Genomic DNA, 23,547 nt, shown 5'->3' on the forward strand with positions numbered 1-23,547 from the left:
TTTATAGATTTAAAGAGGTATGGAGAGAGTTATCGATAGACAAAAGGCTAAATATGCAGCCCACAAGAAATTGATCCTATTGGCCATTGTGTGCGCGCTGACCATGGGCAACTCTGTCCATCTGGCTGAAATACAAGACAAACTTCATAGAAGGGCCAGGAAAAACAGGTCACTCCTGATGAGAAAACAGCACTGACAAAGAGCGTTCTCATTGCGCTTCACTGCTTGTTAGTATATTGTTCCTCAATATAGACTGCAATGCTTTGTTTCACTCGATTTCTATGTGATCAGACTGTGAGTTGAGTCTGCGAGTGGCTGTGTCAGTGATACCAGGCAGCTTTCATAAAGGAAGTACATTTAAGTTAGTTCAGCAAAAGTGCATAGAAATAGGAGCCTGATTCCCCTCCGTTAGTATGCACTGTAACAGCTATCTTTATTACAGAGGGAAAAATACATAACACCGGTCATATGACAAAGCAGCAAGCATTCACATGACCTTAATGGCGCTGTGAGTTTCAATTCCAAAAGCATGTGTTTCAAATATAGATAGTTGTTTTAAGTTTTTCAATTCTGCTGTCAAACAATTTGGTTGTGTTTTAAAATGTAATTGTGGAACTGAAATGTCGAAACCAAAACATCACCATGGTTTGGGTTTCTAATGTTTCTAATTTGTTAAAATATGCTGAGTGAATGACAAAAGTTTAACTTGAGCAAGCCAAGAAAAACACATCAGACACTGGTCCGCGGCGGGACAGAATTTCTTTTAGAGGGATAATCAATGTATCCTTTGTTGCTGGTGAAAGGAAAGAGAGCATTGTCAAATACATATAGGGTATTTTTTTTTTACAAGAAGCATGACTTTTAAAATATTCCCATGAGCACTTTACAAGATGGAGGTTCAAAAATAGACCGAGTACTACTTCACAGGCGAGGACCACCGGAGCATCTGGCAAAATCATGCATACGAAACACAAACCTTCGTATTGCACAAGAAAATGTGAAACTGAAGCGGTCAATCTAGGGGTTGCATTTTTATGTGAGAAGCAAGAAAATGATACACAGAATACTATGACATACATGAGAAACTGAACCCAATGTTGTGCGAAATAGAGAATCGTAACGTGTTTAACGATCCTGGTTCTGTAACAGTATCATTAACGAGTTTTTTAGTTATTTTAGGAATAAATATTGGAATTCGATTCTGTTTATGATATGTGTTTGATTCATCAAACTCATTAGTCATACATTCTGGAATTGAACCACACTGGCTATGCATTATATTTTTGATTCACTAAAAAGAAAACTGACTTGTTAGAGTTATTCGTACGGGACACGGACTACGGTGTTTTGATGTACCATAAGAGCCATTTGTTCAGGAATCAAACTGAACACTGGTTGCACTTTTGAGTCAGTAAAAATAACTGTTCATCAATTCTTTACTGAAGGAAAACTCAATCAGAGAGTTTTAGTATGATATTTCATCTGCATTGGCGGAACAATGCATCTGCTACGCAATCTATTTTTCTTTAATCTTCAATCTTTAATGATTCCGAAAAAAGTGAGGAAAAATGGGGAGGCAGAATGACAGATGACTGCTTCATACGACACAGTGGTCTGGCTAAGCTCAGGACTACTGGGGGCATTTAGCGTGGCTGTTAATGTGCGTGTGGCAGCTTGTTACAGGCTCTTTGAGGAAGCTGTAGGTCTGAGAGAGGCCAGAGTGTTTCATACCTGCCTCCCACCCAATGCCCCCTGCTCCATCTCTCTATCCAGCGCAGAACAACGGCCTCTTACATCGCTGGACTTTCTCACCTTCCTGAGCCCAATACAAACAGAGCGCAATGTGGAAAAAAGATCCCCTTTTCCCAAGAGTGCGCAAGAGAGAGCTTCACCAGATGTTTATAAACCATAACTTTGAAATATGGCACAAAAATGCTTACAGGCTGTCATGTTGCGTTAATACTGAGAGGACGACAAAAAAAAAAGAAAAAGTCTAATTATTTCCAGATGAGGATTTCTCTCCCTCTCTCTTTCTCATGTTGGAACGCGAGGAGTGTCCAAACTTCATAAATCTGAAATATGTGCTGCGCTCTCCTTTTTTTTTTTTGCTTCCTCTGGATGCCCCCCACCCAGCCAAAAAAGAAAGAATGAAGAAGAAAAACACAGAATGGAAGTGGGCTACAGAAAGCTTGGCCTCGGGGGTGGGGGTAGGTGGAAGAGTTACTGCCCTCGAGTTCATTATAAAACTCAGCTCAGAGTGTTTGCCTTTCTGAGCAGTTTCCTCATGCTGTGAATCGGCGGTGGAAAGAATCTAACGTTTATCATCATTTTGATGAAAATAAATCCATAAACCATGTAAAATCGGCTCATTTTGGCACCGTTTTCACTCACCATTCACTCCAAGATGAAAAAAGCCAATGAACGGTCCACAAAAAAGTGCCAAACAGCAGCGTGGCGACGAGTATGTAGTTTTACAACTGTACTGCATAGTGCCTGTGAGACTCGAACCTGGCTTCCCGCTCATTGGAACTCAGAATGAAGGTGAAGGGCATCAACAGCACACTGTAAAGCCCGCAGGGCATTTGGGCACCATGATTAGATTGAGCCCAATAGTACAGCCAAGACGTCAGAATGATGGAGAAACACGCAGTTGACCTGCAGGTCTGGAAGCCATTAGACAAGTTTGAGGCAACACTACACCACACACAGACCGCTATTGCCTCCATAATAGCCGTGGGTGTTCGATATCATATTTTCCCACCTTTTTCATTATATTTTAGGCCCTTCTTTGTGTCAGGGTTACCTGCATGTGTGTTTAAAATCTGTCAGTGACCTAACAGATAATAGCTGTAGTGTGTGATAATAACAGTTGTATTATTCTCACCTTCTGTCCGTTATGCACCCTTATACACACAAATAAACAAGCACACAGCGACCACATCGCACCTCGCTGTTTACTGAGGTTATGAAATGCCAAATTCATGTCTTCATATAATGATTCCCAGAGCTCCAAAGTCATGGAGAATCCCCATTATCCTATCTCCCTCCCCGCAGATGAACTCATTCACAAAAAGGTCCATATCACACTGTGCATGCGGACAGACTGGAAGGCATTACCTCGAAACAGTACAGAACTGTATATGCCCTGAGGACACGAGCAAGAGCTTCTTCAACACACCAACACACACTTGATCGTAATTGGGATACGTACATAAATTAGATCTGCAGAGTTTCCTCCCCCCGGACATAAGTTCCTTGGTCCTTGAGATTAAGCACTCATCTCCGTATTGACATGTTTGTGCGGCTGGAGGTGTTTCGATTTAAGCCCAATCGATTCCTTTAAGTATCTAATATAAGGAAGGCTGGCCGTAAACACGTCAAATTAGCGGTAATGAATAGCGCCGCACAAGTAGAAGGGGCTGTCGAAGCCCATACGAGGGACAATACATTAGGAAGAGTTATATGTGCCTGCCCTCTCAAGCACACAGGGTTAAACGGCGCCTTGGCAGCCTCCGCTCCAAAGTGGATAGGGCTGTGCGGTGGTCACACACTGTTTCATTGGCTGGGGTACAACACCAACAAGCAGAAATTAATGGGAATCTGTAGCTGATTTTAGTGGGCAACAGGGCCTGTAAACAGGAGGCTTTCACAAGCCCTCCAGCCCAGAGGAGATGAGCCAGGAGCGGGGTATGAACACGCCAAGACGGAGCACGGGGGTGGTGGCGAGGATGGATGTGTGGATGGAAAGATAGATATTTCACAATCACATACACACACACATGAAGCGGAGATGGATGGACGGACATGTAAACTATGAGGCCTGTATAAAGATGCAAAAAAAAAAACAGACAGAGAGAAACAGGGGCAACGAGGAAGAGAAAACAAACGCGAGTATTTATTTTCCTCTCACCGTATTTATAAAACAACGAAAACCGGCCCGCTTTAATAAACCATAATTCCTTTTGCAAGGTTTTGTATATTGATACAAGACCAGCTGGGGCATGTTTTGTCTTGATGTCATGGTTCGTAGATAGATACGACAGAATCACATTCACTATATCTGTCCTTGAGATTTACGTTTGTACGAATTCAGCATTTAAATACAGAACTGTTTCATTAAATTGCAAATCTTCCATCACTGATACACAACATTAATCACCAATTAGCTTGTCTTGTGACTCTGCAGTTCTGTCATTATAGTATAATGGCACTTAATGATGCTTGGGAAACGTAATTAAAAGAAAAGAATACATAACATGGGAAATCACTACAAAGCATCAATCAATGTGTCTCTGTCAATGGAGAATCCTGTCAAATGAACAAACTTCCATTCTGACCCCATTAAGAACAAATCAAGGGCTGATTTGGTCCATGTCCAAACGTCACAAAGAGTCAGTGCTCTACACGACAGTGATCATTTATTTTGCCAATATAGTGCTCAATTGGGACGCTCACATAGGATCGGACAGGACACAAGTAAACAATTTTTGTCTAAGTTTAAAAGGATAGTTCTCTCATGAGAATTCAGTCATTGTGTATGTCTCTGTGTTTTATTGGTTTATACAGTGAAGAGAAAAATATTTTGAAGCCCCTCACCTCCATGCACCCACATAAAGACGCTATCAGACGTGACTTTGTTTGCAAAATCCTATACGATTTATTTAAAGCATTATAATTAATACAGTATTACAACAGTTCATAACACACTGGTCTCTCTTCATTACCCACCGTTGTACTGGTGTCTATGAGGGCGAGATACGCTTCAGTCTTTTTTTTTTTTTTTTGTATGGAGGTTGTCTAGACTGGACGTGGCAAAGCGAATGTTGCAAATCCATTTGTCCTGGCTGTCAGAAGTTGAGTGAGCGCTTGGAGTACGTCAGAAATATAACAGGGCATCAGTTTACTGTCAGAAATGATGTCCTATCGCACAGCGCCGTATCCGGTGTAGCCGGCAGCTTCAATGATTATAATGGGTTCTATTTGCTACAGGTGTTTGGTGTGACGTTTAAAGCAGATTCATTGTTTTACATTTACCTGGCACTGGCAGTCCTTTCACAAACTTGTCCATGCTTAGTGCAGAACCATGCATCATTCATTTATATTTTTTTCACGGCTCCATGCAATCCTCAATTCTGATTCTTCAATCGCGCCAGCTCAAGCAGGTACTGCGAGTCATCTTGAGGTAATAAAATATGTCAAATTAATATTTTGTCTACTTATTTGGAAAGTAGCGGGGAAATTTCACAGTGGGGTTTTGAATCACCCTGAAGAGGTTTCAATCTTTTGGACCCCATTGACTTTCATTTTATGGTTAAAAACATTCTTCAAAATACCTGCTTTTGTATGCAAAAGAAAGAAAGTCAGAGAAAATTATGACTTTTTTTATTAAAATTTTTTTTATTTTTTATTTTTTGGGTGACCTGTCCCTTTAAGAGTTCTGTCATCACATGTAGCTGTTATGGAATATGTTTTGTTGATGAAGGTTATAAGAGGTCACTTAGATCGATCAGTTATCAGAAAATCCAAAGATCCCCGATGCGTAATGCACTCCTGTAAATGCACATGCTCTATTAGCTTTGTGGATTTATCGTGGCGTCCCTGTCCATTTATCTCCTTTATGATGTTGTAATCATAACCACACATTGTGATAAATAATTACTGTCATGGAATAAACAGCTAAACACACCGATACCTGTACTAATGGCTCCACATTCATAATTCAGCTATCTCACTCCTCTGCCACTCTGCAGTCAATTTACTGAATCACAGCCAATTGGCAGCCGCAGCAGGAGGTGAGAATAGCCAGAGCAATCAAACGAACAGTAATATATGCAGGTTTGTCTAACAGAGTTCACGTTGCCTCATTCTCTGTGGTGCCACCTGTGATATCTAAACGGCTAAATGCAGCCTCCGTCATCCATTAGGTCCCTCCGACCCTCTCATTAGTCCTACTCACAGCAAATTACCCGCAGCAATTAGAATAAATATCAAACACAACAAGCGGCACCGCGAGCCCCGGCCACAGCACATTCGGGTTCACGCTGGAACACCTACTGTGGGTGTTCTGATTAAGGTGAAACTTAAATCAAAGCCCCACAGTGGAGCTTAGGTAAACCACAGTGTTAAATGGACAGTGCCACCACTGTATTTCTGTGCAGTTAGGATTGCACCTTTTGCATTGTATAACACAGAGACTGTGAGTAAAATGAAAGCGGTAGAGTTGCAATCACTATAGCCATAGACTGCCCTTTACAAGCCAGTACCAGATCAGTAACTGTAAAAGAGTATGAAAAGTAAATTCTGATAAAGTGATTCTGAATCAGAACATAAGCAAATCAGATTGCAAGTCTTTGTTGGTTATATACTCATTGAATATTTTGGTGCTTCAATATACTTTCGTAAGTCTTTCGTAAGATCATAAGACATACCGTTCAAAATTTGGGTTTAACTTCTTTAATTTAACATCTTTCATTTCTTTAAAAAAAAGAAAGAAAGAAAAGCAATTCAACTATCTTCAACATTGAAAATAAATGTTTCTTGGGCAGAAAATCAGCATATTAGAATGATTTCTGATGGATCAACACTGAAGACTGGAGTAATGATGCTGGAAATTTAGATAAATTATATTTTTCAATTAAAATGTTAAAATGTTGTAATAATAATTCACAAAATGACTGTTGGTGAGCATAAGAGATTTCTTTCAAAAACATTTAAAAATCTTACTGAATATAAAGTTTTGAATGGTATAGTATATGATAGTTGACCGTAGATGATCGTCGACGTGAGCACAATGATCAAACACGTCTAGCGTGTGCTTGCATTGAAAACAATGGAAAAGCAGCGTTCTGTGCGAATGACCCCTTCAAGATTCTTTTGCAATTTGGACTGATCCAGCTCTTGGGTTACTCAATGATCTATTTGCAGTGGAGGGAGCAGAAGTTTAGGGGAAGTTAATCGGTAAATTTCTCAAACAAATCTATCATATGACTTCAGAAGAGCCTGAAAGCTTCTGCCTGCATTTATTGCAATAATATGCAGAAGCCCGACCAGTACATTCTTTAAAAACACGTTGGTGAGTACATGATGACAGAACTTTCCTTCTTGGGTGAATTATTTCTTAAAATGTATAAAACTACACAGATTACATACGTAGGTGACGCGGTGGAGGATGCGACTCAGACTTCAAAATGCTGAAGATGGACTCTGATGTGCAGGATATGAAGTAAATCCTGATTTATGCTTTTGCCCTTTATCCGAGAGCATGTTAATAGCAGTAAATCTCCTGTCATGTCTAGAGGGAACTGTCTACAATGCAAAAAAAAATCTGAAAGGCTTTTGCAAATCAAGCCTATATCAGAATTAGCCATTATAGACAAACATGCACCAGTATGAATATGACTGTTTAGAATATTAACCTAGAGAAAAACACATTTTATAACCTCTCACTAGTCATTGTTATATTAGGACTTAACATAGAAAGCCTTAAATGAAAATGACAATAAACACTCTAAAATGATGTAAACAGTCATTGTCTATAACCACGTTCACACAGCAAAAGAAAACTGTTGACAGTCCTGGCAAGGAACGCAGGCTCTTGCAGCACATTTTTAAAAGTCTAAGGGGCCAGTCTCAGAGAAAGTGTTTTTTTAATTCTACTGGGTTGCTTTTCAATGTGATCTAGACAGACAAGTTTGACTTTTGCGCTCTTGTCTGGCATCCATTTCAGCGAACCACGCAATGACAAGGCCGCTCAAGTTAAAAGAAGCTCAAGGTTTAAAAAATGCATCTCAAGACCTTTTTATTTTATTCCACTGACCTGCGTCTAGGTTTTTTAACAGCAAAATTGCATTCTGTGTGAACGCATTTGTGTAAAACAAGTCTTTATTAATCCATAATCTGCCCCAGTAATCATAATTGTGTGTGAATTATGAATTCCCCTTAGAAACTGCAGTGATATAGCCTACATATTGGTACGTATTTTGCGTTTTGCCTAAATTTTGCCACAGGTAAGCTACGTTTTTTCCAGTGAGTCTTGGTCAGTTGTGTGGTCCGCACGCAAAACACTGTCGGTTAATTCAGATTTGACGGATGAACTTGCGCCGTCTCAACTGTGACAGTGTTACGGACGTCTTCATCTTCTTCTGGTGTTTTTTTGGGCGGATTGTTATTAAATATTATAACATAAATGTAAGATTATTAAAATGGTATATAATAACATACAACAATATATAGGCTAATAAAATGTAACAAACACTGACTTTGTGCTTGAAACTGAAACTTCATATTGAAAAACATTTGAACAATGATTTCAAGCTGTCTTTATTTCACAGCCATGATACTGCATCCAATTCAATTCTACCTCCAAAAGGGAATTGTCACTCATCATTTGGAGCCAAATGTTTTGACAATGCATGTCCTTTATGAGTCAACAGTGGAGTCATGTAAAGGACATTTGAGTTTGCATTGGCTGCATTATTGTGTGTGAAGTGTCTCTGTGCCTGAAGAGGCCCCTGGGCTGAAACACAGTCCCAACCCCTCCTGCCCCTTATTCCCCACATCCCACTATCCCCATGGCTCGGCCTGCAGTGTTTTTGTGTTGCGATGACAGGCCTGCGTGTCCCAGGAGGGCCACCCCCCAACCTGTACCCCCACGCTCAGGTACCAGGCAGCATTTCCTTCTCTCTTTTGACGCCTTCCCGCATCAGTTCGAACATCCCTCTCTGATCTCTGGTATCTCTCTGTGGACTATGAGGACCCTCTCACTCGCTCGCTCTCCGTTTCTCTCTGTATTGTGTCCTCTCCTTCTCTCTTGTGGCTTTTTATTCATTCAAATTTTTTCCTCTTTTCAGTTCGCCGTCTTTGTCTTGCTCTTTCCTTGTTTTCTCCTTTTCTCCGTTCTCCCCAAACTCCCCAGTGGGACCCCTGTTTTCCCTCTCAAAGATGCCTTTCAGCTCTCCTCTCCCCCTCTATCCCTGCTCATGGGAAGAGCTGGAGACGATCCGCTTTATTTATTAATTTATTTATTTGGTTTGGGCTGAGGTAGATCCTGCATGTATTAGTCTTTATCTCAAGGTATAATCTGAAATGTTTTTGAGCAGGTATCTGTGCAGTAAAGAACATTCCCTGCATGACTAATAATTACATGCACTAATGCTTATGTTTACAATATTATATATTCATATACAAACTAACAAATAACAAATTATATGGATGGATTGATGGATAGATAGATGGATATTTTTTTATTATTATTATTTAAACTCTCCACATGATCTGATCTTTGGTATCCACATTCTTTTTATTGCTCTTATTGTACACCCACAGTTTTCTTATTTGTGACCATTTATATTTCTTCCAATGAATTTTAAGAGAAGCAAGGCGCTACTTAAATGACACAAAACTGCGAACTGAAAGGGCAACCACTGAGAAATATAAATTTTCCTCTGGGTGCTAAGTACTCATGCTCTGATGTGTCAGCTTTATAAGTGCCATATAAAAATAATCAGCTCACTCATTAACACTGGAAGAGGCTGATTTGCTCTATAGAGTTTCTGTCTGCGAATGTCAACAATGACAAGTGGAGAGAGATGCGCACACACCTCTGTTCAAATTGTCATCTATCACTCATTCCTGTGCATTAGCTTCCAGACAGTCTTCCCCCGGGATCAGTGACGAAGAGAGAGTGAGCAGAGTGACGGAAAGAGAGAAAAAGACACAGTGAGAGAGAAAGAGAGAGAGAGAACGAGAAGGGGACATAAGCAATCCTTCACTTGTGATGTTTAATGTTCAAAGAGGGCTTTGTTTGCTAAGTGCCTCACTGCAGGGTGTGGACTGAAGGTTTGGGGCGAGGGGGGTGGCCATGTCTCTCAATAATCCATTAGCTAATGGCTATCCAAAGCTCTGCCATCTTATGGCAACTGGCTGAACAAAAATACTGACATAAAACTGATAATTAGCGACTCTAAAACACTGAGACATTAGGAACCAGGTGGCAATTCAATGAATTCAAAGATCAGACTTATACATATAGGCCTCATTATAAAGCAGCATTACCGCATGTCACAAGCTGATTGGACTCCTGCAGCCAATGAGATTGCTTCCTCAACATTTAAACAGTCTGGTTAATGGTTTGCTGTAAGATATTCCTACGATGTGCTATCAAAATTCTTCTGAAACCCTCCACCTTCCCCAGCTCCACCTGCTTTGGAATTTACGTAGCCTATGTCTATTTATGCAGCAGCAGCAACATGTCTTACATTCTCACAACAGTGTGTCTGTATTTCTGTTAGCAGTAGCAAGTTCAGCAGATCTAAGGGCTTATTTATAAAACACTCTAAGATCAAATCTGTGCGTACGCTAAAATCCACGCCAAAGTTCATATTTATAAAAAACGGTCTGTGGAGCCCGATCTCACGGGAAAACGTACAAATTCTACGAGGTGGCTTATTCGTACGAATTCATACGACCTGACTCGTACGAATTAGTAAGATTTTTGCAAAATCGTAGATATTTTACGAATTGGCCAATTCGTTTGAATTCATACCCCTGAACCCGCCCCTAAACCTACCCATCACGTGGGTTTAGACAAATCGTACAAATTCGTACGAGTGAGGTCGTACGAATTAGTACGAATTAGCCAACTTTTCATCATTCGTACGAATTCGTACGAATTGGTCGTGAGATAGCGTTGGTCTGTGACGTGGAAAAGTGCTTAAAGCGCCACTTCACACTGTAAAAAATGTCTAACCTTCCCAACTCAAAATTTTCTAGTGACTGATCACATCTAAATTTTTCATTTGGCCCAAGTGAAAATCTGTAAATTTAATTTGATAATTTACAGAATTTCACTTGCGACAATTGAAAAATTTAGATGTGACCAGTCACTAGAAAATTTTGAGTTGGGGAGGTTAGAATTTTTTTACAGTATAGGGTCTAAGCAGACGTACGCACTTTTACTTGTGGCAGAGCGTTGGAGTACTGAAGGTATTTGAAAATCTATGCAATTCTTGCTGCTCAACATTGTCAAGTAAAGGATTTGGACGTTGTTATATGTTAATGACATTAATGACAAACCATTCAGCAGCGCACAATTTCAAGATCATTTGAGATTTATAAATTTCACTTCTGGATAACGGCGCGTATGCATGTTTTTTTGTGCGTACGCTGGTTCTCTAAATCACACATACGCACATTTGAGAAATGATCGTAAGATAAAATGTAGGACACTTTCTATGTAACATTTTATAAATGAGGCCCCTATACCAAGACCAAATACATTAACATTGCTATATTCAATAACATGTTAAAACTATTCAGAGAGTTGTCATGATTTAAGTTTTTTTATTTTACTTCAAGAGCTATTCCTACTTGATCTGACATATTTCTAAATTATTCTTTGCATAATATATTGAGGTGTATTCACTCACATTACATAAAACAGTTCATTTAAATGCCCTCACATAAATCACATTTTTACATGACAAAACACTTTTATAATGCATCATAAATTATAATCTACAGAACTCTTTCAGCTCATTTGTGGTCCTCTCTTTACTTCAGCAAACAGACAACTAACGATTCAGGCCTTAAAACACCAGCGATTCCCACTGAAACAACAGGCCGTGTTTTGATTTAATGGCTAATGATATTAACGATTCAATCTTGCATTTCACTAATGTTTCAGGGTCATGTGAAGCTCTCTTTCAAGCCCTGTGCTGAGGTGGAGTTTGCCCTCATGCAATCGGGTCAGCAGAATCCTCTCAGTGACTTTTACAAGCTAATCAGATCAAGAGCATCTTAAATTAAATATGCTAAGTAAAAAAAAAAAAAAAAGAGATATTAATTTTTGCTGATGACTGCAAATGCAAATGATGAGTCAATTAAATGCAATGCACAGTTCAATTAATAAGTTGAGGAGCCCATCATTAACATGTTTTCCTACATTCATTATGCTTTCAGGTATATAATAATTTAATGAATGGGGCTAATTAAAATGTGCTACTTTAAGGGGAATCGGCGGGTTGGGGTAGAAGGAAAGTGGGCTGGGCCCAATGAGAGATCGCTCCCCGGAGATAACAAACAATCAGACATCTGTTGGCGATAAGATGGCACAAAAATAACATGCTGGGTTACGTTTATTACGTCTATGATCCTAACATGCCCCCGAAACACCTGCTTCTGGAAGAAAAGCTCAAGGAAGACAAAAAGAATCACAGACAAGAAGTAACTTTAATTTAATATTGTGAACTTTGAAAAGTTATTTTACAGCTTTCATCAAAAATGATAACAATCTATACAGTAGTTTTTGTCTTGAGTTTGCCTATCAACAGAACGGTTCAGTGTGTATCCAGTCAAAAAAAAAAAAAGAATAGGAGGCAGAAAAAAGGAGACCATCTTTTTGGTTCGAGTCTTGTGTCCTACAAATGCTTGTCGTTTTATAATAAGTCCATCTTAATCATTGCGACGGAGCTGCTGACAAAGTAACCAATGTGTAACAGCCACATATGGAAAGAAAAACATCATGAAAGCTCAATCATCAGTCATTTCTGATAAAAAGTCCTCACACAAACCCCAAATCAGCATATTAAAAGCCATTTTCTGTTAGATGGCAGAGTGCAGACATACATTACAGGAGACAGCACTTAAACCATTCATAAAAGAGCCCTGAAGACCGATCATCGAGGGCCGATTCGGCTGACAGTAGATTTAGACACAGCGTTAGACTGGGAGTCAGCAGCACGTCAGCTCTGGGGGCAAGGCGTTGTGCTCTGGTATCGAGTCACTTTGCTCGGGGCGAGAAATACGTGAACGGTACCTTACAGAGTGCTGCAGCACGAACAACATACCACGACCCAGAACATGCAGGTTCACATGCACCTCCAGCTAAAGTGAACGTCCCCTCCGAGCCAACGGTGACACTGTAGAATATGGCTTTGAGCTTCTACCCCTCTCGTGAACGCAGCAGACATAAACGAATGAAAAAAAGGCAGACTTTTGCTTTAAATTAATGAGAAAGTGCAACCCATCCCACCAGCAAACACATAAAATATGAATCATATAATCTCTCTTTATATTCCTTCAAGTTCCCTTTCATTTTCCTTCATAAACAAACAACAGAAAAAGGACAAATAATTCATTTAACCCTCCTCGCTTTAGGTAAAACAGACCGATTTGTGCTTTTTTTTCCGGAAAGAAATCCCTTAAGGAACTCTGTGGTCACTGTTATTGGTGATGGTGGTTGTGAAGTCTGTACAAGTGATTGTACGCTTATGGGTTTGCATTGTTAAGGCATCTATACTGCTGGTACTGATAAGCGTGAGAGAGAGAAAATGGAATAGACAGATTTATAAGCAGGCATAAATAAAAGAAAAGAAAAGACGAAAAAGAACGTAGGTTAAAACTTCATCAAAGACGTCCTCCAAGGTTTGACACGCAAAATAAAACCATCACTCTCAGAGAAGAGCCCATGCATATTATTACAATAGTACAGGTTCTGTAAGCCTTTAAAGAAAAAGATATAGATTTATATATTCATCATTTATATATTTATATATATATATAATTTGTAAAAAAAAAAAAAAAAAAAAATCTACATAACTAAATGCTGTGAGATGCTACTTTTTTGCCATACATTAAAAATTCCATAAGGAAAACAATTGCTTTTTAACTTACAAATTATACAAAAATAGACAATGGCTTTTTTATGAATGGAACTTAAAAAATTGGAAGCTTGACATGATACAAACATGGACCTAAATGCAGACAAAAACATTGACAATAAACACAAGGCCGGCGTTTAAAGCGAACATATGGACAAATAATCACTAAAAACCTTCCACAATCAAAGTAACGTTGGGGAGAAAAGAATATACAAAATCTGGATATACATACATTATTTATATGGATATTTTACAGAGACTCCCCTCTTTTTTGTCCAGAATCCTTGATTTGTGTTTGCTGAAGTTTGAGAGATTTTGTGTAACTTGTGAAATGAACCGATCATCAGTGTTATTATGAGCTGCCTTAAGCCATTCTGAGATAAATACAAATAAAACAAAGACTTTGGCAACAGAAAGTATATGTACAAAAATAGACGACTACCAAAGTTAGCCAATCAAACTGCTGTATGTTGGGTGTTTGACACATTTGGAAAGCATTCTTCATACAGTGCTGTCTAAACATGAAAATACTTTGCTAATTCAAGTCATGTCCCCCCAAAACAAGCCAAAGAAACACACTGAAAGAAAAAGAAAAATACGGGTTGTTCTAACAGTCGGCTCTTACACTTCATTTAACCTATATCCTTCACTCGTGAACACAGCAAACCAAACACGGTAAAATTGATATAATCACAGTTTCATTTTTTCATAGACAAAGCAAAAACAAAAAGAAAAGGAAAAAAAAAATCATCACATTCTTTGAGCACATAAAATTAAACGTTGTTTTATTTTATTAAATGGCATGGCAACTGAGGGCGTTTTCCTTCAGTCCATCTGTTTACTGCATATCTCTGCTCTATTTAGCAGCAAATATTTGCATGAACATAAATACTGATTTGTTGCGGTAATTAGGTTGCTTTTTCTTCTCTTTGAGGACGGATCTGGACATTGAAAAATTACAGCATGACAGCATTTAATAACTCTTAAATAACTTTCCTACATCATAGCCATCCAAACCGGCTGGTACCCAGATGCTTCATATGACTCTTCACAAAAAATAACAACAGGGAAGTGAGTATGGCGCTACTATTTCATTTAGTAAGAAAACAAACAAGATTATGGCAAACTATTTGTTGGCTTCTCTCTGGGACAAAAAAAACCTCCCCTCTTCTTTTCTGTGTTCAAGCAGTTGGCCTAAATGTTCTCATTTGGATTTTGCACTAATGTGTCTGTTTGTATAAAAACTGGTCAGTATTAACAGAGATCTGTGCCGTTGCCAGTCACTGTTCTCAGGAACATTACGGATTCACCCGCTCCCAAAGTGTCATGTTTGTGTGATACAGTCTGTAAAAAAGGCATGTGATCATTTAATGAAAAAGAAATCCATCCCTCCTTTATGCATGGGTAAAACACAGGGGGGGAAAGTCCTTCGGTAGAGCAGTCCAAAAATTAGCTTAAAAACAAAAGCAAACAAACACTTTCTTCCCATAAAATGAGATTCCTTTGTCAAAAGGCCTGAGTTTTAAAAGTTCAGTTTTCATGTCTCCTCCACCAGAAATTGCCTTCAGCTCAGACCGTAGAGTCTCTGGCGAGAGCTGAAATCAAATGTGCCTCTTCAGCAGCCCAGGAGCCCCTACATGGGAGGAACAATCATCCCTGGGATCACTAGTCATGAGGAGAGAGAGAGAGAGAGAGAGAGAGAGAGAGAGAGAGAGAGAAGGAGGGTAAGACATGGTTTCATATGTCATGCAACAATCCCAAAAGAAAAGCATCTGGAGAGCATGTCTTATTCAAACGATATGAACAAATAAGACTGTTTCCTTGTGTTACAGTCAACCTGGCACAGAGAAAGAAAGAAAGAAAGAAAGAGGGTGTTTGAAATACTGTACTGCTTTGTGCTGACTTTTCAATATATGTCTGAAAATTACAATAAGTTCAGTGTTATTTTTATACACAGTTATAGTTTATTAATATGAGTTTCATTTTAATTTTAGACAAAAAAAATGTAATTATGTTATAATGTTTTTATTTTTTATTTTTATTTGTTCAGTTTTACTTTTATTTCTAGTCATTTTAGTGCTTCAACTTATCAAACTTATTTCAGTTACTTGTTTTTAATTTTCATTTAGTTTTGCCTACTTTCTACAAAGTCAGAATGTCCAGCACCATGGGCGGACATGTTGGGACATGTAGGTCAAACTGACAAAACGAGCACAAGAAAATTTGAACCAAGTCATGTGACCCACATACTGCAAACTGATAACACTATTGGATTAAAAATTCTTTCTCATGCCTCCTACAAGAGGACTAAACAGTATGCAACGTGCACAACAGGATACATGTTTAAGGGTTAAATAAATAATTCAGTCATGAAACTCTAACCAAGCTCTGATTGGTCCACTGTGACATTAGCCAACCAGACGTACTTCCTAATCCATGTAACCATATATTGCGATCGCCCATTATCAAATATTCTGTTTAACCCTCCTCCTCCCTCCCCAGCACCACCTAAAGATCTGCTTTGTTTATATATATATATATATATTCTTGCAGCAGCATGTCTTTTATGTATGTTATTTTAATTCTTAGCCAATAATTGCTGGTTAAATAATTCACTCGGAGAGTTTGAAATCACTCCGTGATTGAAATAGTTTTAAAGTAAATCTATGCTAAGAAAAGCACATGGATCACATCTAAACAACCGGGTAGAAACATGGCTTCAATCAGCTGAAGGAGGGACAGAGAGACTAAACGAATGCAGAAGTATATCCCATAATTCACTGTGCTTTCGATCACACTGAAGGTGTACATTAATCAGAAGGATGTACAATTCCCTGCGAGTGGGTGAGGATAATCTTTATTCTGTATGATCCACCTAAGGTTGCAGGTCGTCCGTGTTTAATTGGAGTCATTGTCAGGATAAATAGTGACTTGCTTTACAGGCTGTATATCAGTCTCCCCATCAGGGAGCCATTATATGAACAATTCATCAATCCAATTAGTGATAACACTATAGGACGGCTTTGCGACGCATTAGCTAATGCTTCTCTCCCATGAGGACAAAGCTCCACGGGTTCGGAGGAGACGTTCAGGATATTCTTACAGTCGGAGGGACTTTTCATTTACATCAAGAGCGTAGAGGACAAACTCAGAGCGCTAAAAAGAGTACGCATGCTGTTGTTAGCTATTTATACTCTTAAAAATGACTTTCATTGGTGTAATCCAATCCAGACATTTTAAATAATATACCTGACTTGAATAAAAACAGGTCATTTAAAGCTGTTTTCATTTGACTGTGCGTTTCGATGAGCGACTGAGTGTTTATTCCACGTTGCCTATGGGGACCGACGCACATTTATGCAGACATCATTTTTTCGAGACAAATTACAAACAAACAGCTATGCTAATAAAAAGTGCATGCAGAGTATACATAGTCTGACCCAAATTAACGTGCTTGCCGACACTTAAACAAAAATAGCTTGAGCTTAGATAAATAATTTTTGTTCTCAAACACTAAACAATGTTCAGTCAAACATTAGTATCACTTCTATTCATTATTGGCCAAGAGGAAGGAAGTCCCATGAGCACCGAGCCGGGTTTCTCTCTCCATCGCTCTCCACATTCAGCAGGCCACATCACCGCACCAGATTTTTCATGTAACATATTGGCTTCCTATTGATTTCCTCTCCCTGGTCTCTCATCTCTAATTCCTGGGTTATTTCCTGAGTGTCTCTGCCTCATTTGAAATGGAAAAGAAATGAGTGGTGACCGACAATCGGTCATCGGGTCAGAGTGCTGAGTGCATATCAACATACGGAGAGGAAGCACTCCACGCTTGCAGATAAGAGATGTCTGCCTCAAACGCTCAATTACTTTAATATTGTCTCACTGTGGATGTCTAAATATTTCAGCTCAACACCCAGGGCCAAATGCTACGCAGAGTAATTGTCATAACTCAGAGGAAGCTGATTGTGGCTTTGTTTCAGATAACAGTTAACATATGTCTTTATAGACGTCACATGAGTGTTTTTATGTAGCAGGCTACAGCTGAAAGCTAAAGAAATGTCCCAAAAAATCTTCATAAAAATAAATATAGATTTTTTTAAATAAATATGTTATTTTTAGGATCACTAAGATTTAGTTTGAACTGCACATTTGACATTTTCACCTTAGTATAAATAGTATACTGTATATACACATACGTTTATTTTGTTTTATTTTATTTTATTTAACCAAATGCCCAGGTTAACTGTATTTCTGAGTTTCTTCATATTACAGTGAAGATAATGATATTGTGTTGCATTACAGTAATGCGAATTTATGGGGAAATGTGCTTAATTCTTCAAAATAATGTCACAAAGCAAAATATCTTAATAAAAATGTGGGGTATTAATATCATCTGCACATTTCTTCTTGAGATTCGCCTTTTGGATTTTTATATATTTTTATACTGATGAACTTATGGTTAGTTAACTGACTAACCCTTGTATTCTACACTCCACAGCCACAAGCAATTCTAAGCAGGACTTGACACAGGAAACAGGAAGTCAGACAGGAAACAAAACACATATGGCATGCCCTGCGAGACATGCAGCAGGCCCCTGGTGACCGAGCAGAAGCGAGGAGAATGAGGGAGGATGAAGGGAGAGGATCTTCTGACAGTCATGCTGATGGATGGCTTAATGGATAGAAAGAGAGGATGATGAAGAAAGAGTGTGAGACAGGTGTAACATACTTCAGGAAAAGGCCAGTCCCTGCAGGGAGCTGGCGGTGGAGTACTTGCTAGAGTCCACAAAAGATTGATCTACTGGAAGCAGAATGAGGAAGCAGGGGGAAGGGGAAGGAAGATGAAGGAAACAGAGAGAGAGAGTTATTATTTTTAAGTACAACAAGCGGAATTGGGTCAGAGAAGCCAATATAAAAACAGATTACCACAAGTTAGGGCAAACTAACAACTGTCTATGTGTTAGAAGGTTGTAGATCAAACACTCGAGTGCTATTTCAAAACAAGTGAGCTGCATCACCGCATACATAGGCAGCTGCCTTTTAACTGGAATGGAACCTCATAAGTGACTATTTGGAAAGCTTTACATAGGCACAGATTCCTTACGTCATATAAACATGGAAGACTTTTGAAAAAAGTATTTGGAACAGAGCGTTTAGACATAATACTGCACAGCACACCATTTAAAAAGACTATGAAAACAGTTCATATATAGATAGTACCATTTAAAAGTTTGGGGTCAGTAAGATTTTGTACATTTTGAAGAAATTATTCCTTTTATTCAGTATGAAACCATTAAATTGATCAAAAGTGACAGTATAGACTTGGATTGTTGCAAAAGATTTCTATTTCAAATAAATATTGAAAAAAATATATATCACAGTTTCCACGAAAATATTAAGCAACAAAACTGATTTCAACATTCATAATAATAAGAAATGTTTCTTGAGCATCAAATCAGCATATTAGAATGATTTCTGAAGAATCGTGTGACACTGAAGATTGGAACAATGATGCTGAAAATTCAGATTTGCATTACAAGAATATACATTTTACAATATATAATAATAGAAAACAATTTATTTATTAATATTTCACAGTATTACCATTTTTCCTGTATTTTAATCAAATGAATGCAGCCTTGGTGAGCATAAGAATTTTTTTCCCCCCAGAAAAAATGACAACTTCTTACTGACCCAAAACTGTATATACACAAAACCGAAATATGCACCCTTCTCTTCATCACATTTGTGTATTTTAAGATTTAAGCCTAATTTTTGACATTTGTGCTAGCGCTTTCTTGGATAGGTCAAGCTTTATATTCTGCTGCTCCACTCACCTTGGAGGCCGTTTCCGTTGGCACTGGTGCAGGTGGGGGGCGGAGAGGTCTGAGGCCGCACGACGGGAGCAAAAGCGCTCTTCTGTTTGACTGCAGACACCATGTTGGCCGGGGAGAAAGAGAAGATGCCTGAGGAACTGCTGCAGTTGGAGGGAAGACTGGTGGAGGAGGCCATGGTGGGACTGGAAGGAACAACTGAGGGACAGGAATGAGCGAAAGAGGGAAATGGGTTTAGGATAGGTCAGAGCAAACCTCATAGTCCTAGGGGACCGAACACAGACCCATGAAAAATATTCGTGTAGTATAGGCCAATATTTATATAATGGGCACTGATGAAAATGTTAGAAGATTTTTTTTGGGGGGGGGGGGGGGGGGGGGGAACAGTAGCAATTTTCAGCAAGTGTTTAAAAAAAGAAAATGTGAACATTTACCGTATATTTAATATCAAATTATATATTTTTATAGTATTCTTTGACTGCACAAGATCCACAGATCAACATCTTCTCCTCTCAGAACAACATTAGCGCTGGTCCCTCCCCTGCCCCGTCTCTACCGCCTCTCCTTTTGTCTATTAATACCCTAAGAGCATTTTCCCCCTCAACGATTTTACAATTACTCCTGTCGTATTTCAGCTGCTCTCTTATATCCTGCTCTACTTTTATTGTTGTTATTATTCTACACTTAAATTTTATGGCACTTTTCCAAGTAAATTCACCTGATAGTGTCATAATCCATTTATGAAGGCCTAACTAATCAATTAATGAAAATTGGAGCCCACAAAGCCTGCTCTCTCGCATTGATTGAAAGTGTCAGCGTGGAGTCAGTGAGCCTGTTAAAATACTTGTTAACATCTCGGAATCAAAGTACCGAAGTTGAATTGCTTCTCCTGCAATTAGTTTATTGATTTAATTAAGACGCTTTAATTTAGAAGCCGCGCGAGAAGATTGGTGTTATACGAATGGCTAAGCATTATAGACAGCATCTGATCATGGCTGAAGTAAAGGGAGGCTGGGATTATTTTTCTGCTCTTAAAGAGACACACACAATTATAGCTATGACTGTTGATCTAACTTATGTCTCTAGCCAAGGGGCACTTAATTTTTTTAAGGACTGGCAGGACTGGCTCACTTGGTGGTCTGAGTGAAATATGATACAGGCATAAGATGTGTTAATGTTACTACAGTTTATGCTTAGCATGCAAGGACCCGTTTGGATGTTATATAAACATATATACACTACAGTACATTTTTGAAAGAAGTCTCTTATGCTCACCAAGGTTGCATTTAGAAATAATATATATATACACACACTAATCACTTATGTGAATGCTCATATTTATGTGCAAATGATTCGAAAGGGTGAAAAAAGGGTGCGAGTGGGTCAGTACTCACTGGCATAAGGAGAGTTGGCAGCAGAGCCATTGAGGAAGTTGGGCGATCCTCCCAGCGTGGTCATGCCTGTGTTTCCGTATCCATTCATACTGGTAGAGACGGTACTGTAGCTACTCTGCTGGGGTGTTGTGCTGGGTACGTAACCGTGAGGAGATACACTGCTTGTGTTTCGACTGAAACCTGAAACGCACACACCGGAATGAGAGGAGCCACACATGACATAGAATATACAAAGACAGAGTAAATAAAGAAACAAACAGAATCAGCTCCTGATCACCATTGACTTTCATTGTATGGAAAAGAACACTATGAGCATTTTGCTAAACATCTCCTTTTTTGTTACACAGTAGGAAGAAAGTCATACAGGTTTGGAATGACATGAGGGTGAATAAATGATGACAAATTTCATTTTTGGGGTGAACTTAAAAAAAGATCTGTGTCAGTAGCATATGGAGGCAGAGAGGACAGAAGGAGGATATGGACTATAAATATACATCAGGACATTAAACGCTGACATGGGTGAAAGCAGCAGGAAGTTCTCGCTCCAGGAGTCCCCGCTGTCTGGTACAAAGGCAGCGCTCATCTCTGCTCTGCTTGCTATTCATTCTCCCTCTCATCAGACGACTGATACATTACTGCTGACTTAACACAAATCATTCACTGTCACAGAGGCCAAGGAATGCTGAGGTAAAGGAGCCTGGAGGTTCAGGGCGCATTGCTGAACGGTTGTATCTGTCTGCATGCTGTCTATCTCGGTAGTTCTTCCCCACTTCCCCATGCAGTAGACTACAGACTACTGTGGCACACTTTACTGGGACTGTACAGAATCACTCTTACATAGAAAGGAGGCGTGTTTTCGATGGAAAGATTGACAACTGCAGCAATATTTCAGCACATTTAGCACCTGGTTAAACTGGTTTGCGGGTGTTTAGTGAATAAAACACGTTTGTGCTAAATTACCACATGTAAAAGTGATTAACTGGTTAATCATATTCAATCACAGTAGCCTAGGATTAATCTCTGTGAATGGCCAAAATATCTTGAGGTTTTCAGATTGATGTCATCTCTGCTCACCCTGATTGGCTGCTTGTGTGGAATCGGACACATTGACAGCGAGCTGGCTGTGGAAGGAGTTGACACCCATCATGCCAGTGTGGACTGAGCTGTTAGCCAGGCCTGGCAGCTGGTTGTGACCACGTGGGACGTTGTAAAGCGCCTCTGCGATATCTGCTGCTCTTTTCAGAATGATCTCCTGTCAGGATCAACAAAGAAATGAACCAATGCCACGGTTAAAAGGATATTAGTTAGCCAACAACTGCCTGAAAAAAACTCACATTCTCCTTCAAATAATCAAACAGTATAAATAAAGGTTTGACTAAATAAATAATAATACTATGTAAAACAATAATAATACTATGTAGCACAATAAAATGCATTAAAAATAATATAGTATAATAACCCAATGAATACATTTATTTTAATTTTTATAATACTAATAAATAGTGAAAATAATTCCCCAAAATATATCAAATTTACCACTGCACCTTATTATTTGGTATTTTAAAAGTTCACATAGGTTGCCTGTGCATAGTTTAAACAATTACACCAATGCACAGGCAACCTATATGTTGCCACCTGTTCAAATAGGATCAAATGAATCAGTGAATTAGAGGGTCAATATATTGTTAATACTAAATAACAAAATATAGAAGTAGAATCATTACAAATTTCAAAGAGGTTTGTTTATCTGCCAGTCAGTCTAGATAGAGAGCAAAGCACAGAAGTTTGGGGTGGAGGGGAGTGGGGCTGAACATTTTGGTCTCATAATTCACCCTCATAAAGATGACAGGACCGTGTGGAGGTTGGGGGGATAGGGGTTCCTGAGAGAGAGTGGGTTGATGACTGGAGTCATGCTCCATCCACTGCCCAGCCTAAATAATTCAGCATCACTGCACTCATGCTCAGCTCAGCAATCGATGAGCATATGCCCTCACTCGCAGTTCATAACTGATCTAACATTGAAGATGCCCTTGTGGTCCTTCAAACCAATGAGAGAGAGCTCTGGAGGAATTGCGTTGGGGGATTTATGTTGAGGAAATATGTTAGGGAATATTAGAGAACGAGACTACGGCCTTAAAGCTCTGAAATGGACATAACTGGGAACAAATGTCTATCTGTAATGCTCTGTTAAATCATTTACATGTGGAGGATGATAACATTTACACTGATCCTGTATCACAATCTTAAACCTAATAAAACAATTTGCACTCTCTCGTGTGTTTGCACTCTTGCCTAAAAGGATGCGCAGCATTTTCTTTATATGTAATTTCTACATATATGCGTTTCCAGTCAGTTCTAAAATGTTATAGTAAATTTAGTATACATTTCAGCCACAAATAATTAATGAATCATGGTTTCTCAATGAGGCCCTGTGCATCTAGAGTGTTTATGGTTTGTAGTCTTGTCGTGTTCACTTGAATCTTACCTGATTATTGTGTGGCATCCCATACAGAGCTTCCACCAAGTCTGCTGCCCTCTTCAGAATCACCTCCTACAAGACAGAAAGTATATAAGTTGGCACTTAAGCTTTCCATTTCTAATGATATCAAACGCACAAAACATAATATAGACCACAGACAATATCTAGGTAAAAAA

General features: G+C 39.0%; 1 protein-coding gene across 2 annotated transcripts in view; it reads right to left on the reverse strand.

Annotated features, from left to right (window-relative positions):
* Positions 1-14,339: 14,339 nt before the first annotated feature.
* ebf1a (EBF transcription factor 1a) overlaps positions 14,340-23,547 on the reverse strand; it is a 125,082-nt gene continuing 115,874 nt past the window's right edge. Inside the window, exons 12-17 of one of the 2 annotated variants that reach the window (XM_084429813.1) lie at positions 23,378-23,443; positions 21,967-22,144; positions 20,893-21,072; positions 19,502-19,696; positions 18,394-18,465; positions 15,195-15,323 (exon numbers count right to left, since the gene is read on the reverse strand). In XM_084429813.1, coding sequence (XP_084285939.1) covers positions 18,395-18,465; positions 19,502-19,696; positions 20,893-21,072; positions 21,967-22,144; positions 23,378-23,443 — 690 coding nt within the window. In that variant the 3' untranslated portion in view covers positions 15,195-15,323; position 18,394. Of the gene's footprint in view, positions 15,324-18,393; positions 18,466-19,501; positions 19,697-20,892; positions 21,073-21,966; positions 22,145-23,377; positions 23,444-23,547 lie in introns of both variants that reach the window. The other variant, XM_084429812.1, reaches the window with a different exon arrangement.

The sequence above is a fragment of the Rutilus rutilus genome (assembly GCF_951802725.1).
Source record: "Rutilus rutilus genome assembly, chromosome: 14".
Classification (NCBI taxonomy): Eukaryota; Metazoa; Chordata; class Actinopteri; order Cypriniformes; family Leuciscidae; genus Rutilus; species Rutilus rutilus.